Source organism: Hypanus sabinus, chromosome 16, assembly GCF_030144855.1.
Source record: "Hypanus sabinus isolate sHypSab1 chromosome 16, sHypSab1.hap1, whole genome shotgun sequence".
In the NCBI taxonomy this organism is placed as follows: Eukaryota; Metazoa; Chordata; class Chondrichthyes; order Myliobatiformes; family Dasyatidae; genus Hypanus; species Hypanus sabinus.
In genome coordinates this window covers 63,511,319-63,530,226 of record NC_082721.1, presented here as the reverse complement: position 1 = coordinate 63,530,226, position 18,908 = coordinate 63,511,319, and the positions used below count along the sequence as shown (strand labels likewise).

The following is an 18,908-nucleotide window of genomic DNA, read 5'->3' as shown; positions in this document are numbered from 1 at the left end:
TGTTTACAGATTTTCGAACGATGTAAAATTGACAAGAGGGTGAACATTTCATAGAGCATTTATCACAGCAGTTGCGAAACTCAAGTCTTTGTGGATTGGGCATGGGAGATGGTGGGGAACGTGCGTAAAAGGAAAGGAGCATATCATTCAAAGAAAAAAACAAAGATTTTGTCTTGACAAAGTACTTATAAAATTTGGACAGATTAAGCTGTATGCTATCTACCCAAACCTCACTAAAATATCAAGTATTTATATTTACATAGTACCTTTCACATTCTCAATTCACCCACAATGAATTGTTGTAGCCAATATGGCTGCTAGCTTTGAAACATGAAAATTGATGTAGAAACCTTTGCCATTGGGTCTAGAAACACATGACTAGAATGATCATAATTGTTGTCTCATTGAGGAATAAATTAGCCAGGGTCTAACTGAGCAGGTGATGCTAGAAACACTCAGCAAGTCAGGGGACATCTATGGAATGATAAACAGAGTCAACATTTCAGGTCGAAGGCCCTTTATCAGAATATCTGGTGTACCTACCAAAATTTTTGTGTTTGCATTTCAGTCGTAGGACACATAATTGGATTCGGAGAAGAGTTCACTCAGATTTGACCAATGCTTTGTAACATGTTTCAAACAGATTTATCTGTTCTGAATTTTATGTGGTCTGGTTGGGGAATGTTGGAGTTGTTCATTTGTTTATATTTCAAATTCTTAGTATTTCTAAATTTTGATGTTTTCTAATTCATGTTTCCAGGATTTGCTGTATTTTCAAATGTTAGCCAAGGGTTTGTAAACAAAAACCTGATGGTTATTATTTGGAACTCTATATTACAGAGCCTCGGGACACAAGTTTCTAAATAGCTAATGGTACTCCCTATGTTGGCCTGAGGATCTGTTTCCAATTTGGGGAATCACTGGGCAAGTTTGTGAGAAGAAGCATTTCTGACAGAGATGGAATTGTTAGGTGACCCTGACCTTCCAGTTACCTCCCATTGCCTCCATTTTCACCTCTGACCTCTCGGGTTTTGATTTCTTGTGTGTTTTCAATGAATCACGACCTAAGTTTGAGGAATAACCTATCGTCTTCTGTCAGGGCACGTTACAGCCCTTGGGATTCAATTAACAATTTCAGATTACTAATCCTCCCAGTTTGCATTAGAACTAATCAGTTCAGATGAAAGATCATCAGTCTGTAAAATTAACTCTTTAATGGTAGGACAACTACCAATATTGTCATCGAAGCTGCTGTTGTTTTATTACTTATCGTAGTTGTGCTGTCACCTGGACTTGTTGCGTACCTTTATTGTGCTGAGGCATGCACGGTCTAAAAAAAAGGTGCAAGTGAAGGTTTTGATGTTTTTCCTATGAGCACAAGACCCTGTTGGACATTGGCGATGTGAAGTACTGCAAGTGTAGTACACTGATTCATTGGAAAGACCGATGGTGGGGGAGCTGCATTGCCTCAGTTGTGGAGAGGATTAGACCCCTTGGCCATGTTGCTTCCACCCAGAAGGGAAGATGCTGGGGTGGTGTGGGAGAGAGCAGAGGCCTCTGTGGGCCTGCTGGAATTTGTGTCAGGTTGCGGCCTAGCTCCTCCCATCGTGTTTCCCTCCAGTGTTCACTCCATGCTGCTCTCCAGTGTTCGCTCGGTGAAGAACAAGCTGGACCAGGATAACATCCCATGCACCATCATTCTACATGCCATGCTATTCAGGGACTTGGACTGTATTGTTTTTATTTTTAATGTGTGTTTTCTGTTATTATAGCCATATATGCTGTGAGCTGTTAGTAATGTGTTTGGCACCTTGGCCCTGGAGGAATGCTGTTTCATCTGGCTATATTCATGTATGGTTGAAGGATAATCAAACTGGAGCTTGAACTTGATTGGCCAACTGACCTCTATCTCATAGAGGCTAAATACTAGTTCTGACAAGTTCTCAGATCTCCCCCTGCCCCAGGACCTCATCACTGAACATTAAGTCATTGTTACCTCCCTCCCAGGTTAGAATGGAAAAGTTTAAATGAGACTTACAAGGTAAGTCTTTTTTTTACACAGAGAATGATAGGTTCAAAGAATACACTTACTGGGGAAGTTATGGACCAACATGTTAAAGAAAAAATAAAGATTAGTTTTATTTGTCAGATGCACATGAATACACAGTAAAATGGTTGTTGATTCTTGTGTCCAACACCCAACGGAGTCTGGGGCTGCCTGCAACTGTTGGCATGCATAGCATGTCCAGGACTTACTAACCCGAACCCATATGTCTTTGAAATGTGGGAGGAAACCAGAGCCCCTGGAGGAAACAGGAAGAATGAACAAATCGACAGACAGACAGTGAACCCCGATCACTGGCACTGTAAAGCATTGCACTAACTACTACGTTACTGCGCTGCCCTCATACTCTGCATGTCAGAGGATACTTACACAGGGACATAGGCAGGCAGAAGATAGAGGGATACGTATTCTACTTCATTATAACCTTGCACTTTATTGTCTGTCTTCCCTACACTTTCTCTGTAAACTGTAAAACTTTTTTTTCTGCATCCTTTTGTTGTTTTACCTCAATGCACTGATGTGACGAAATGATCTGTGCGGATGGCATGCAACACAAAGTCTTCCTACTGTCCTTTGGTACATGTGATAATAATAAACGAAGATCATGTTTAGCTGAAGTTGGCGTCATGGTCAGTGACTCCTGATGTCACACCTCGAACCCTCACCAAACACACCCCACTTTGAACGCCACCAAAAACCACCTCATTGTACTCCAGGTTTCCAGCAGTCCCAGTGATTTGCCCCTCACAGTTCCAGCAACAACCAGCGGTGGGCACAGCCCAGTCCATCACAGGCAAAGCCCGTCTCACAATCGAACGCCATTCAAAAGGGGCACTGCAACAAAAGCAGCATCCATGGTCTGGGACACCCACCATCCAGGCCATACGCCCCTTTCGCTGCTGTCATCGGAAAGAAGGCCCCTGACCGCCATGTTCAGGTTCACCTATTACACATTAACTCTCAGGCTGCTGAACCACTCAACTCTGAACACACTTTCCAGGACTCTACAGCTCTGCTATTATTTTGTTTATTTATTTATTTGTATTGGCACAGATTGTCTTCTTTTGCACATTGGTTGTTTGTCTTTTTATGTGTGTAGTTTTTCATTGATTGTGGTTCTTCATTCCGCTATGAATGCCTAGAATAAAATCAATCTCAGGCTAGTATATGGTGACATAAATGTACTTTGATAATAAATTTACTTTAAACTTTCAACCTTTTCTTTCTTGTGTCTTTTGACTACATGAAGTCCAGCTGCGACCTATATATACAGATGTATCACTGCCTGGTCTGGGAACTGTACGTCCCTCAATCGCAGAACTCTGCAGAGAGTGGTGCGGACAGCCCAGTGCATCTGTAGATATGAACTTCCCACTATTCAGGACATTTACAAAGACAGGTGTGTAAAAAGGTCCCGAAGAATCATTGAAGACCTGAGACACCCCAACCACAAACCGTTCTAGCTGCTACCATCCAGGAAGCGGTACCACAGTTAAAAAGCCAGGGCCAACAGGCTCCAGAACAGCTTCTTCCACCTGACCATCAGACTGCTTAACTCATGCTGATGCAACTGTATTTCTATGTTATATTATTTCTATCCTGTTGTACATACTATTTATTGCACATTGCACACTTAGACGGAGACGTAACGTAAAGATTTTTTCTCTTATCTATTTGAAGGATGGAAATGATTCATGTCATTTCAATTCAATTCATGTAGAGAGAGCAAAAGTGCGATTCCATGTGAAGTTAGAAATGCAATCAGATGCACAACAGCTGTGGCAGGGTTTTATGTCGTTACTTCCTATAAGGTAAAACCTAACAGCATAAATGGAGGAGACGCTTCACTCCCTGATGAACTTAGCAGCTTTTTTTTGCACACACTTTGAAAGGGAGAATAACACTACGCCTGTTCAAGTCCCCACCGTGTCTAGTGACCCAGTGACCTCTGACATCTGAGCATCACTATTTGTAGTAATTTTTATGTCTTGCACTGTACTGCTGCAAAGCAATGAACTTGCCAACATATGTCAGTGACAATAAGCCTGATTTTGGTTCATTCATTCCATCTCTTTACACCACCTCCACCTGGAATCTCTACAATTAACCAGTCTTTGTCACCTCTCTCAGCCGCACCACCACAGTTGTGCCACTCACTCTCTTGTGGTTGATATTGGTGTTGGGTTTGTTAGTGATGCCTGTACAGAGACGCAGTGGAAAGCTGGTCTTGCACACTGTTCATACAGATCCCAGTGCGTTGAGTCAGAATAAAGTAAAACAAAGCAGAGTCAAGTGCAGAAGCTACAGGGAAAGTGTAGGTAGACAATAAATTGCAAGGTCATTAACAAGGTAAATTGTGAGGCCAAGAGTTCATCTCATTGTACAAGAGGTCCATTCAAGTGTCTGATAACACAGGACAGAAGCTGCCCTTGAGCCTGGTGGTATGTGCTTTCAGGGTTTTGTATCTTCTGCCCAATGGGAGAGGGGAGCAGAGAGAATGTCCAGAGTGTGTGGCATCTTTGATTGTGCTGGCTGCTTTACCGAGGCAGTGAGAAGTGTGTACAGAGTCCAGAGAGAGGATCTCCACCTGCACTTTCCATTTCTTCTTTCTGTAACTCAAAACCTGTTTCTGATTGCAATGGAATATTAATTTGCAGCATTAACTGTTTCTCTTTCCATAGATGCTCCCCGACATGCTGAGCACTGCCAGTTTTTTTCTGTTATTGGGAGGGAATAAGTTTTGTTTAACTTGAGGGAATAAATAGGCTTATATTGTAACTACAAGTTTTATATAAGGTACACATACAACAAGTTGGAGGAACTCAGCAGGTCGGGCAGCATCCGTGGAAACGAGCAGTCAATGTTTCTGCTCGTTTCCACAGATGCCACCCGACCTGCTGAGTTCCTCCAGCTTGTTGTATGTGTTGCTTTGACCACAGCATCTGCGGTGTTCTTTATGTTTATATAAGGTATGATTTTCTTGTGTCGTTAGTTGAGGAAGGAATCTCCACAATCAGTTTCCAGACACATTTGGCAAAATCATTATTAAAGACTGTTCTGTATCCATAGGAACAGACAACAGGGTCGCACTATAATACCTTGTGCAGAGCTATTCTGCTAGTTTCTCACTCTGGTGTCTGGGCTTCCCTGTCAACCATGAGCGGGTTGTCTATGTTGTCACTTCCTCGACCCAGGGCCCGTCAGCCCAAACTTGCATCTGTAACAGGCCTGCCTAGGGCACTTTATATCCCATGGGTATGAAGTGGTTAAAATCACTGATAGAGTGCTGGAGATCCTGGTTCAATCCCAACTTTGAGTTTCCTTCTGGGGTTCTAGTTTGCTGCCACACCCTAAAGGCCTGTTAGCAGTAGCTGAATTGCCACTGTAAGTTGCTCCTGGATGCAGATGAGTGGCAGAATCTAGATAGAGCTGATGAGAATATGGGGAAAATTAAAAATGGACTTAAAGTAGGATTAGTATAAATGTCTGGCTGAAGGACCTGTTTCTCTGTTACCTCAACTTACTTTACATGAGTACTGTCTCTCCTCCAAAGGAAGTTAAAGAGAAATCCATAAGTGTTCATTTGTTCTGAATTCATAAATACACTCACTCAGTGGCCTTTTTATTAGGTACTTCCTATTTGTTGTGGTCCTGCTGCAGTAGCCCATCCACTACAAGGTTCAATGCACTGTTCATTCAGAGATGTGCTTTTGTGTACCACTGTTGTAACACGTGATTATTTGAATTATTGTCGTCTTCTTGTTAGCTTGAACCAGTCAGGCCATTCTCCCGTCACCTCTGTCATTAACAAGGCATTTTCATCCACAGAACTACTGCTCATTGGAAGTTTTTTTTTGTTTTTCATACCATTCTCTGTAAACTCTAAAGACCTGTGTGTGAAAATTCCAGGAGATCAGCAGTTTCAGAGATGCTCAAACCACCCCGTCTGGCACCAACAATCATTCCAAGGTCAAAGTCACTTAGATCACATTCCTTCCCCATTCTGATGTTTAAACTGAACCTCTTAACTATGTCTGCATGTTTTTGTGCATTGAGTTGCAGCCGTATGATTGGCTGATTAGACATTTGCATTAACAAGAGGGTGTACAGGTCTACTTAATAAAGTGCTATTTTAAAAGATCTAAAATTGGGATTTCAGGATACTGATTCAGATTGTCCTCATTGCTTTAATTCTGCTCCGTACTGTGAATGCAGGTGTATGCGCCAAAGTAAAGACTGCCCTTTCTGAGCTTCAGCTTTTTGACCTGGGCATCTGACACCTCAGAGTCTGCACAAGGACTTCATACAAATCTGCCAATGTGAGGTTCATCTCCAACAGTGCTGAGCTGGAACAGACTGTCGTTCTATGAACCATTTTTTAATATATATCATTTTTAATATATATCTTCGAAACACAAAGCAATGCAGCAAAGATACAGGTCCTTTCTGGTCCCGATGAAGCGTCTCAGCCTGAAATAGTGACTCATTATTCCCTTCCATAGACATTGCCTGACTTGCTGAGTTCCTGCAGCATTTTGTGTGTGTTATTTCAAAAAATACGGACTCTGACTATATCGCTTCCTTTGAATTAGCTGTTACTGTATTTCAGAATTAAGAATATTGTATTTATATTAATTTATATTAATACTTTAAGGCGGACCCTAGAGATGTGGGCTATTTTCAGAGAGTGTTTTAGATGCCTCAATGTTTTGTGGAATATCTTTGATATTGGTGTTTGGAAGTCTCCTACATGGAGTTACAGGACTGTTTTGGCCTTGGAATACCTAGGGAACATTAATAAATGGCCATATTTGAAAGCACTGCACTATTTGGAAAAAACCTCCAGTAATACGTTAGTATTTACAGGACTCCCTGAGAGAGCGTCAATATTTGTAGATAATCCCTGAGAGTGCATAGTGTTAACAGAAGATTGCTAGGAATGTATTATTAGTTGCATGTGATCCCAGAAAGCATTAGTATTTATAGGTATCCCAGAGTACATCAATATTTATGGACCGGGTACTGACATTGCAAAAGAATTCAAAATATTGCCGTCTTCACAAGAGTATTGCAAACTGAGGGTTAACTACAGTACGGATTGGCAACAACAGGTTCTCCACAACCAGCATCAGAACAGGTGCACCACGAGTCTGCGTGCTTAGCCCCCTGCTCTGCTCCACTTATACCTGTGATTATGTGCCTAAGTACAACTCCAGTGCTGTACTTACAGTATGTTCATTAGCAACACCACTTCTGTTGGCCAGATCAATGGTGGTGATGAATTGGTACCTGTTTAGGAGGGAGATTGAAGGTCTGATTGAGTGGTGCCATAACAACAGCCTCTCACTCAACATCAGCAAAGCCAAAGAGCTGATTATTGACTGTAAGAGGGGGAAAAAAACGGAGGTCTATGAGCCAGTCCTCACTAGGGGATCAGAAGTGAGAGGGTCAGTGACTTTAAAATCCTTGGCGTTGTCCTATTAGAGAATCTGTCCGGGGACCGTCACAAAGAAGGCACGCCAGCACCTCTACTTTCTTAGGAATTTGTGTAGATTGGGTATGTCACCGAAAACTTTGGCTAATTTATATAGATGTACACTGGAGGGTATTCATCACGAGACATTTTTTGATAATAAGTTTACTTTGATCTCTCTTTCTCAGTTCTACCTGGAGGCTCGATTTACCTGGAAAGGAGCGAGGCTGCTGAGACCCCTCCTACAGGCTCTCCTGATCATGATGGCAATTTACACAGGACTTACCCGCGTGTCAGATTACAGGCACCACCCATCCGATGTCGTTGTGGGATTCCTGCAGGGAGCGATAATTGCCTACTGGATTGTAAGTAGTTGGTATACTGTTTTCACATGGAGAGGGTGAAGAAGGACGTTGGCTGGACTAGAGGCATGTGCTGTAAGGAGAGGCTGGACAAACCTGGGTTGTTTTCTCTGGAGCAACACACACAAAATGCTGGAGGAACCCATCAGGCAGCATCTACAGAGGGAAATGAAATGCTTTGGCAGCCTCCGACGTGATGGTGTGAACATTGATTTCTCTTAATGCCCAGTAATTTCTCTCTATCCTCCTCCTCTCCTTTTCCATTCTACATTCTGGCTCCCCTCCTACCCTTTCTCTTCTCCTCATCTGCCTCTGGTGCTCCTCCTCCTTCCTTTTCTCCCAGGGTGCTCTCTCCTTTCCTATCAGATTCCTTCTTCTTTAGCCCTTTACCTCTTCCACCTATCTCCTCCTAGCTCCTCACTTCACCTGCCTCCCCCAACCCACCTCCCACCTCACCCGCCAGCTTGTACTCCTTCCCTTCCCCCCACCACCTTCTGGCTTCTCCCCTCTTCCTTTCCAGTCTTGATGCAGGGTTTCGGCCTAAAATGTCGACTGTTTATTCCCCTCCACAGATGCTGCCTGGCCAGTTGAGTTCCTCCAGCATTTTGTATGTGTTGCTCAAGATTTCTAGGATCTGCAGAATCCCTTCTGTCTTTGTTTTTTTTTAAATAGTAGAGACTGAGAGAAAACTCGATGAAGTTTATAAGATTATGAGAGGCATAGATAGAATAGGTCACTGGTCCCTTCTTCCCAGGGTCAAAATGTCTAATACCCAAGGGCATGCACTTGGCTTTAAAGGGGTAAGTTCAAAGGAAATGTGTAAGGAAAGTTTTTTACAAGAGAATGGGGGGGGGTGACTCAGACTTGCTGCTAGTGTGGCAGTGAAGGCAGATGTGATGAAGATGTTCAGGAGGCTCAGACTATGAATAAATACACAGGGAATAGAGGGATAGGGACCATGTGCTTGTTTCTGCCCTCCATGTCACAAAAAGTTGAGTGAGAGTGGGTAAACATGTTGACCCAGGTGCATCCTCCTGTCTGTCACCGTGACTCTTCATCTTGTGCAACGACTGACGCCCACTTTATTAATGACTTCTCCAAAAGCAACTGGATCTTTGTTCCCCTTTCTCACTTCCGTCACATTTTAGATCTGTGAAGTAAGTAACTGTGATGAACTATGTGCCTGTCGGGACACGCCCCCTGCTGACTGCTCCTGTGGCTCCTCCCACAGGCCCCTGTATAAAGGAGATCTGAGGCCTGACGCTCGGCCTCAGTCTCCAGGACATTGTATGATAGACACTCACCCCTGGTTCCTTCTTCCAGTCAATAAAAGCCGATATCTCGCCTTACGTCTCAGTGTGAGTTATTGATGGTGCATCAGTAACTTACTGGGTTTTTTGTTCAAGGAAGTAGGAATATCTATCAAAAACTGTAAAATTAAATCAGGTTAATTATTACTGTCTGATACGTTGTAGAATTTGTTGTTTTGGGGCAGCAGTACCGTGCAAATTAAGAAGTTACTATAAATTACAAAATAAATAGTGCAAAATAAAGAGAATAATGTGGTGGTAGTGTTAATCGGTTCATGGACAATAAAGAGATTTGAGAGCGGAAGGGTAGGAGCTGTTCCTGAATCATTGAGTGTGGGTGAGGGTCCTTAGTGATGGGTATCACATTCCTGAGGCACGGCCTCTTGAAGATGTATCTTTGATCCTTCCAGGATAAAGGCTGCTGGTGTGATGGTATTGGGCTCACTGTCTGCAAAGATTTAAAGTCCTATCTGATATAGATATCTATCCGAACTGTCACAATAGGGAGGTTATTTTGCTCTTCAAAGACCAGCTGACTTCCCTGTCTCCTCTCTGCAGTGAGCTCCAGCTTCTAATACCCTCTATTTGAGTGGATTCCATACAAAGGAAGACGTGCTTCCACCTAACAAATTAGTTTAAACACAGTTTATTTTAACAATACACGTTTAAATTGTTAACACACATTTAGAACTTACAGAGGATTTATGATTGAAAAATTATTTCTAAATTCCAAAAGATTTATAAACTGCAAAGGATTTCCAAATGCTGGTACTATTCATGGGAACTGAAAGAGCATACCAACAAGTTGCGGATGAATGAGTCAGCACAGTAGGTTAAAGAATGCATTCAAATCCTTCTTTCTGTCACCCTGTCTTTTGTCATTATTAACTTTGTCACAAAGACTCTGATCCTTTGGAAAGATCACATTGCCAAGCTAGCAATTAGCGTCTTGGGCTCTTCACACTGGCAGAACTCAGACAGTCACAGAGAAAGCATGCAAACTCCACACAGACAGCACCAAACCAAGCTCACTGGAGGTATAACAAAGCATACTTGCTGCTCCGCTACCATGTCAAGCAGGTGACAAGTCTCTTCTTCTGAAGTGGGAAGAAATGACTCAGTGTTTTTGAAGGTATCATTCTTTCCATTATTACTTTTGAGAATAAGAAAACTGGAAGAGCCTTATGTTATTGCTTAAAGCTGAACTTTATTTAACCTTATTGTGTGCCAGACTGATCAGGAAATCGGATTGCGGCAACCTGTGCTAAGCTGTTGACGTCTGAGCAATGACTGCGAGGACGGTTTAAACAATCGTTCCTCTGATGTCATTGATGGAACAAATTCACCTTCAAAGGTGGGGGTCTCACGTGACCGTGCTGAACTCACCCACCAGCAATCACCAACACCAGTGATATCGCAGCCAAGCGGGAAGGAGACCCCCAACATCTGGGCTGTGTCCTCTTCTCAATGCTGCCATCGGGCAAGAGGCACAGGAGCTGTACCTCTTAATACCTCACAAATTGCTGGAAGAACTCAGAAAGTCAGGCAGCCTCGGTGGAAGGAAATGAACAGTCGACGTTTAGGGACGAGACCCTTCATCAAAAGAGGAGCCTGAAGACTCACCCGGCCCCTGTCATCTCAGGGTTCAACAACACCTTCTTCCTCAATGCCATCAAGTTCTTGTACTAACTTGAAAAAAAACCCTTGTATACCTATATGCCCTCAATCTATATTTCTTTCTTCTCTCTCTGTCTCGCACTGGTATTGTCATTGTTGTTACTTTTCATGTGTATAGTTTTAGTTAATTTAAGTTAATATTAAATTATGCTTGTCCTCTTTTGTCCTCCTCTTGTAACATTCCTCGCTGCTAATGCAAAAAAAAGCCATTTTCATGGCATTTGTATCCCGGGCTTGAATCCTTGTGACAACAGTAAAATTGAACTCAAATTCCTGCATCAGTCAACTTCCGAAACATACTGCTTTGTTTTATCCTCCATTAGCCCTGGATTCTGAGGCCAACTGTTGATTCGTTCCTCTGTAGGGTCATGTGATGAAGCAGCTTGTTCAAATCCAGATTCATTTATTAATCATGTGTAGATTGGAACATGCAGTGAAACGCATCATTTGCATTTACACCTGCACACCTAAGGATGTGCCAGGGGTACGCCTAGAAGTGTTGCCACACAAGACCGGTGCCAACACAAAGAGCCCACAATGCTCGGCAGAAAAACACAGAACACAGCAAGCAACAAAACAACAACAGCAAAACAGACCCCTTTCCTCCCTCCAACCCATAGACAATCCTCAATCCCAGGCTCCGCCAGGCCTCAGCCATCGGGCTTTGACTTCCATCGTTCTGATTGACCTTCGGACTTCAATCTTCTGTGTCAAACCCTGACTAGCTGATGACAGGACACTGAACTACAGGCCTGCTGACTCACTGGCATCTCATGCCTCCTGCTTGCATGGATATCTGATCCTGGGACAGCACAACCACCACAGATATCCTTTCTCATGCATTCACATCGCTGGCCTTTGACTAGCTGAGCTTGTAAATGTAAGCAATGCTTGCTCCACGGATGTATTCGTTCGGACTGAGCTCAGTAGACCAAGCAGCACCACCTGTGGGCTTCTATATTTGTAACTAGTTGATGTGGTATAATTTAGGCGTGGACCACCCAGCCCATCAAACCTGCTTTGCCATTCAATATAATTGTTTTTCACTTGACACGAAAGTTGGTGGAGTTGAACTCCATTTGCCACTTCTCTGCCCAACTTTGCATTCCAGCTGTGGTCCATTGTAACTTACAACAACCCTCAGTGTTGACTAGTATCACACACAAATAAAATGCTATAACTCAGCAGGTCAGGCAGGAATAAACAGTCAATGCTTCGAGTTGAGACCCTTTATCAGGACTATTTATTCCTCTCCATTGATGCTGCTTGACCTGTTGAGTTCCTCCTGCATTTTGTATGTGTTACTCGGGATTTCCAGCATCTGCAGAATCTCTTGTGTTTAAACATCATGCACAGTTCACCAGATGTGTTCCCATCAATGCCCTGTAATTTGTAAGCTTGTAAGACGTACAGACAAGCTGGGTGAACTCAGCAGGTCGGGTGCAGTGTGCTTTGTGTTTGTAAGCTTGTAACTTTTGTCTTCATTTCCTTGAGCAATAAACAGTAAAATTCTTAAACATTGCAATAGTGTGAATGCAAGTGATCTGGTGTGATACTGTTTGGGTTTCAGAAATTCACCCTTACAGAAGTCACCAATCAGTACATAACAAGTAAATCTGGGAAAATTCAAAAAGCTGCAGATGCTGAAGATCTGAAATAAAATTATTATTATTATAATTATTATTGCACAGTTTGTCTTCTTTGCACGTTGGTTGTTTGTCAGTCCTGTATTTCTTTGTTCTCCTGCAAATGCTTGCAGGATAGTATGTGATGACATAAATGCACTTCGTAAATAAATGTACATTGAGCTTTAAACTCAGAACTCTATGGATACTGCCTGACTTGCTGAGTCTTCCCAACAGCACCTGGTTTTGCTTAAGTGTAATTGGAACATAAATATAAGTCTGGGATGTTGGTCTGGGAAAGAGCACTAGCATTGCTCCACTTAATTTTCCGTAGAATTTGGAGGGATTTGTGGAAGTATGATCTCTGCAGCCCTGAATCTGGTGGTTAGATTGGAAATCGAAGACTTGTGATAATTTTTGTAGAATTGCTAAGGGACAATAATGGGATAGAACAGAGACGAGGGGAAATTTCTTTAATCAGAGGGTGCTGACTCTATGGAATTCATTGCAACAGATAGCTGTGGGAAGTGTCATTGGGTATATTTAACTCAGAGGTTGATAGGTTCTTGATTATTAACTGTGTCAATGGTTACTGGGAGAAGGGTGGAAAATAGGGTTGAGAGGGATAATTAATCAGCCATGATGTTATGACTTGATGGACTGAATGGCCTTAATCATAGTGTTTTATGATCTTAGGGGCTGGAATTTGTCTGGGGTGGGAGGGAGGGATTTCATTGTGCATGTCCCCTGCATGTGAGCAGTGTAATTGCGAGACCTATATTACTGTAGTGCTGGGTAATGACTCGTCATACAAGACAGTGACAAGAAATGCCATTCTGGTTCTGAATTGCCTGGAAGTGTGAGTTACTGCCCCCTAGTGTCCCTGTGCAGCAAGTGCTCAGTGGGACTTGTGCTGGTGGTAGTGGGCTGGGTTAGATTCAAATAATGGATGGACAAGTATGGGATTGGCTGTTCCTCTTCTCCAATACTTGCTCGGCACTTCTGTGAACACCCTTGAATGGAGAGTTGGCTAGAAACTGGCTTTTCTAAAAGTTACTCCAGTGGGGAGGCAGTGTGAATGGCAGTGTTGTCTTCCATCGCCAAACCCTCACCCTTTCCTGGACAATGGCCAGGGTAAGGACTTCCCATTTAGTAAGTACCAGTCAACCTTTCCCTTCATTTAGATCATAAGATCATAAGAGTGGAATTGGCCATTTGGCCCATTGAGTCCACTTCACAATTCAATCATGGCTGATCTGTTATCCTTCTCCCCATAACCTTTGACACCCTTACCAACCAAGCAACTATCAATCTCTCTTTTAAATATACCTATAAGTTGACTTCCACAGCCATCTGTGGCAATGAATTCCGCACATTCACCATCCTCTGGCAAAAGAAGTTCCTCCTTATCTCTGTTCTAAAGGGACAGCCTTCTATTCTGTGGCTGTGCCCTCTGGGTCTAGATGCCCCCACTATAGGAAACGACTTTTCCATGTCTATTCTATCTAGGCCTTTCATTATCCAATAGCTTTCAATAAGATCCCTCCTCATTCTTCCAAACTCTAGCACGTGTAAGCCCAGAGCCATCAAATATTCGTCATATGTTATTCTCAAAAACCTCCTCTACAACTCCTGAGAGCCTGCCCCTCCTCCCTTCACAGACACGGGTGTATATTGGGTGGTGATCGTTGTCACTGTTGTTTGTCTTTCATAATCTCAGTGAGCATGCAGTTCAGTTCCTTGTTGCACCCTAAGCATGCTTGGAAATACTGCTTTTAATCCACAGTTTTGAACTTAAATCCAGCCCAGGGAGCTAGAATAAAAATAAACCATCTACTGTATATGAGTTCGACAAGCTCAGATTTTGAGGCCAGTGTTTTTTAGCACAATCTTCAAGAGTATTTGTTGTTACCAAGTAATGTGAGAGTTATCCATTTTCCACCAACTCCGCCAAAATGGCTAAGGTCCAGGAATTGAATAATGAGGCCTCAGATCCAGGAGGAATGCGGATTCTAAGGCTGGCACAGGTGTCAGATGCTGCTGGAGAGTGGCACGGTTCCATGTGTTCAAATTGCACTTGTTTTGCTGAGGAGAGATTATGCTGTGTGACTGCCATGCTGAAATGTGTGTGCGTACGTCTGTTATTGCAGTTGGAAACTGATATTAAAATGTTGGTCACTGATTTTTTCTTTAAAAAGGAGCCCCAGTGCTTTCTGGGCCAAGCAGATTTCTTCGAAGAGACATCTGAGGCCAATTACAGTGAGACCAACAGAGGAACATGTCTCCTCTCTCCAACATTTGCCCAAGACAGTTTGTTCAATCAGAAGTAACAGACACAGAATGCTGGTGGAGCGCAGCAGGTCGGGTAGCATCTATAGAGGGGAATAAACAGTCAACATTTCAGGTCAAGACCCTACTTCGAGAGTGGAAAGGAAGAGATTGGAAACATCAGCTATTCATTCATCTTAGATGCTGCCTGACCTGTCGAATTCCTCCAGCATTTCGTGCGTGTTACTCCGAATTTCTAGCATCTGCAGAATCTCTTATGTTTATTGTTTAATAGGAGCATGCTACAGAGTGGAACTAGCTAACCTTCACAAAATTTAGTCACGTTTTGAAATCTTGAATATACTTCCATGGTGTTTTTAAAGGAAGAGTGAAAATAGGCAGTGATGTTGATTTAGTTGGTAGAACGAGCCCAAAATGAGCAAATTAGCATCCATAATGTTGCATCCATAAATTAGCTATTTTTTGGTATGGTAGGGTACAGATTTAGTGAAGTACAGTCGGCTTTTGAATGTGATGACACAGTTCAGATTCAAAGTAACTTTGTTATCACAATCCATATATGCCACTATATACTACCCTGAGATTCATTTTCTAGCTGGTATTCAAGTAGAGCAAAGAATTAAAATAGAATCAATAAAAATCTACACACAAAGACTAACACTAACCAAATGTGCAAATAAAAAAATAGCACAAATAATAAATAAAGAAATGGTTGCTGGATTGATTAATTAATACTGAGAACATGAGTTGTAGCATTCTTGAAAAGGAGTCTTTAGGTTGTACAATTAGCTCAGTGTTGAGGTGAGTGAAGTTATCGAGGAGTCAGATAGTTGAAGGACCGTTAGTTAGAAGCCCCATTGTGTGTCTGAGTTGTGTGTTGCTCTTAGCAAGGCCAGCAGGCCAAACGATACTCATGGAAAAGGAGAACCAAGAAAGTGATCAATGGCAGCAAAGCTGGAGATCTCAGTACTGGGTCCTGCATGCTGCAATGAGCCCTTGGGGAGATGAGATCTAGTTCTTCAAGCCTCATTGTAACAGACCTGGAGGCTACAGGCAGAGAAGTTGTAGTGTGCTGGTGAAGGGATCCCTCCACAAAGCAATCACCCAATCTGCATTTGGTCTCTCCGGTGTAAACAAAACTCAACATTGAATACAGTGCACTAGACTGGGAAAAGTGCAAAGGAATCGCTACTTTACGTGGATGGTGGGGAGGGAAAAGGTGAAGGGGTGGTTGCTGTACCTCCTGTGGCCTTCTCTGGGATGTTAACTCCATGCAGAACCTATTTCCGCATGGGAGTACAATACGGGAGTGCTCATGTGTTGAACTAGAGTTCATGACTTGAGAGGGTGGGGGGTGCAGTGGCCAAATGACTGCGGTCTTAATGATTTTTATGTGGATAAGTCTAGGAGAATGAGAAAAGAGAAAATCACAGTTGCTCTTTCTTTGTTTCCAGGCATTTCACGTATCGGACATGTTTAAGTTGAAGAGAAAGGTGATAAAGGAATCGAAAGTCAACTCGGACAATTCCATACTGACCAATCATACAACGTGTTAGCGTAATTGAGGTCCAGGATATGGAAAATATGTTTGTGGGTCGAACAGGCCACCGTACCAGTATTGGACCAGAAACCAAGCAAGAAGCCAGTGTTCAAAGAACCTTCCACAGTTTCTTTTTTAATCTCCAGGATAATCACCAACATGGCCTCACTCTGATTTTCTTTTCCAGCAAGTCCTTGAAGCCATGTTCACTGGACGCTCAGCAACCATTGTATGGAATTATGCTGGATTTTCTGTTGCTCCCTGAGGAATTATTTCATTCCGCTTCTCCTACAATGACCTATGGATTTTGGACCTTTATTAGTAACCTTAAAGTGCCTGACTTCATAGATTTCCCATACACTATGGAAACTGAATGCTGTGAGCAACAATGTATTCTATAAATACCATAATAATTAATATTATAGATCACAGTCTGTGTTGAGCCTTTTTTGAGTGTATTCTTGTGACTAAAAACAAATCTATAATTAAGATATTACCAGTTATTCAGTACATGGATGAAGAAAAGCTAATTTCATTCAAAATTAAATACCCACATTTATTATATCTTTAACTAATGGTATCTAAATCAGGGATGGAAGTTAGCTTGATGACATGTTTTATTAATGGGTCCTGTTTTCTCTAGGAGACTAACCAACCGGAACTTGCTTCACTGCTTTTGAAGGTGGGTGGTATTGGACTTTCTGTAACTAAGCAAAATTGAGCCAAACATTAACTGACTTTGGGAAATCTCATGTCAGAACCATCATATTGGACGGAAATGCAGTTAATGTTGAAAGTGACAAGGATTCTGTTTCTGATATCGGCTCACCAGACTGATTATTACAACGTTCTGTGGCGGCTGTTTAGATAAAACAAAAATAATTTGTCCAAAAGGGAATAAGGCAGGAGAAAAGAGCCATAAACAGAGAAATGCTCATTACTGGAGAGCAGATAAGAGGGGATTCAGAAGCAAAATGTTGCAGATGCTGATTATCTGAGTTAAGCAGGACAGGCAGCATCTGTGAGCAGTTGGTCAAGAGTTGATGGTTGAGCAAAAACCATTAGAAAGGTAATTCATTCAATTACTCTCTCCAAAAGTGATGAGCTGGACAGATCAATTGAAGTAAGTCCCATAAAATGCGAGAAAGGGGAAGAGAAGACTAAGTTCTGAACAAAGGGTGACCCTTGAAACACAGAATGGTGCTTGTCTAAAGGAGTGAGCTTCATCTAGAGTGACCTCGGTGAGTTGTAATGCATTGAAAAGAAGCTGAAAGGTTTTATTAAAATATTGCAGATGCTGGAAATCTGTAACAGAGATTCTAAAAGCAGGTCAGCTAGTACCTGTCGAATGATAGACAGTCAACGTTTCAGGTTGAGGAACCTTCCTCAGAGTTCTGGCAAAGGGCTTCGACCCGAAACACTTATTCTGTTTCTCCTCCGCAGATGCTGACTGACTTGTTAACTGCTTCCAGAATTTTCTGTTGAAAAGAAGCTGATTGAGGCTTGCTGGCAATGTGATAGGTCTGCCTTTGAGCCGGATCATCTGACGGAGAGAATGTTGGAAGCTATTGTTAATAACTCTAATTTCAGGTAGCTCGTAATGTACTCAAAAGGATCTGATTCACCCTTACAGTGTTCATTGCTGTTTAATTTGAGGTGCATCTCGACTGCAGTTTTAATTCTGATATTTTATATTGTCTTTCTTTTTATTATGGACACTAAGAATTCTCAGCTTTTACATCATCCCAGCAAAATGCCTCTACCGAAATACAACAGGAGATCCATTCTGGTGTCTCCTAATCAAAGGCGACAACCTGGAGGATTGGAACTTTCAGTTGTGAGAGGGGGGAACAGTAATTGAACTGAAAGATGGTGTGGAGAGCAAGTGACAATTCCCTTTAAGTTATCATTAGACTGAGAGCCCTCAGCAGTTGGTGAACCAGTTCCTGACAGGGGAAAACCACAGGGGACTGTTGTGGTATCTGATCTGAAGGTGCATAACTGGAGAATTCATATTCCACTATAATTTATTCCTTTCATATGAAGAAGCTGATAAATGCTGTTAATTGCAATAAATGTCTTTTTTATTGGTTTATTATAAAACTGAGTTGGTGCACACTGGCACTGTGGATTTATTTTATTCTTGATCATGCTCTGTGTGTGTGTGTGTGTGTGTGTGTGTGTGTGTGATTATAAAGTTTCCGAAGTATTTTTCCCAATCCAATCCGCTTTAAGATTGTCACAGAGCGTGGTGTCTGGCTTGTTTTGCAAATACAACTCCCGGTCCACAGCATCATTTCAGTCACACTTGGTGCCAGTCTCGATCTCTGCAATACTGCGGAATTTTTACAGTCCTCTGCATAATACTGTAGACTTATTATAGGGGGAAGGGCATTACAAAGTACAGTATTTGCCATGATAAATGTTACTGGGCTTACACTGGTATTTGGCTGAGGATTCAGAATATTCCATGCTTCCGAGAACTTTCTATTCCTGTCTCCGGCCCTCTCAAGGGCAAACTGACATTCACTCATCTGATCTGGACTTGGAAGGGAGCCTCACTGAAT

General features: G+C 42.3%; 1 protein-coding gene across 2 annotated transcripts in view; it reads left to right on the top strand.

Annotated features, from left to right (window-relative positions):
• Positions 1-18,560, top strand: part of LOC132406374 (phospholipid phosphatase 3-like) — a 98,302-nt gene extending 79,742 nt beyond the window's left edge. For both annotated transcript variants that reach the window (XM_059991962.1, XM_059991960.1), the window contains 2 exons: positions 7,727-7,903; positions 16,256-18,560. In XM_059991962.1, coding sequence (XP_059847945.1) covers positions 7,727-7,903; positions 16,256-16,357 — 279 coding nt within the window. In that variant the 3' untranslated portion in view covers positions 16,358-18,560. The remainder of the gene's footprint in view (positions 1-7,726; positions 7,904-16,255) is intronic.
• The last annotated feature ends 348 nt before the right edge of the window (positions 18,561-18,908 follow it).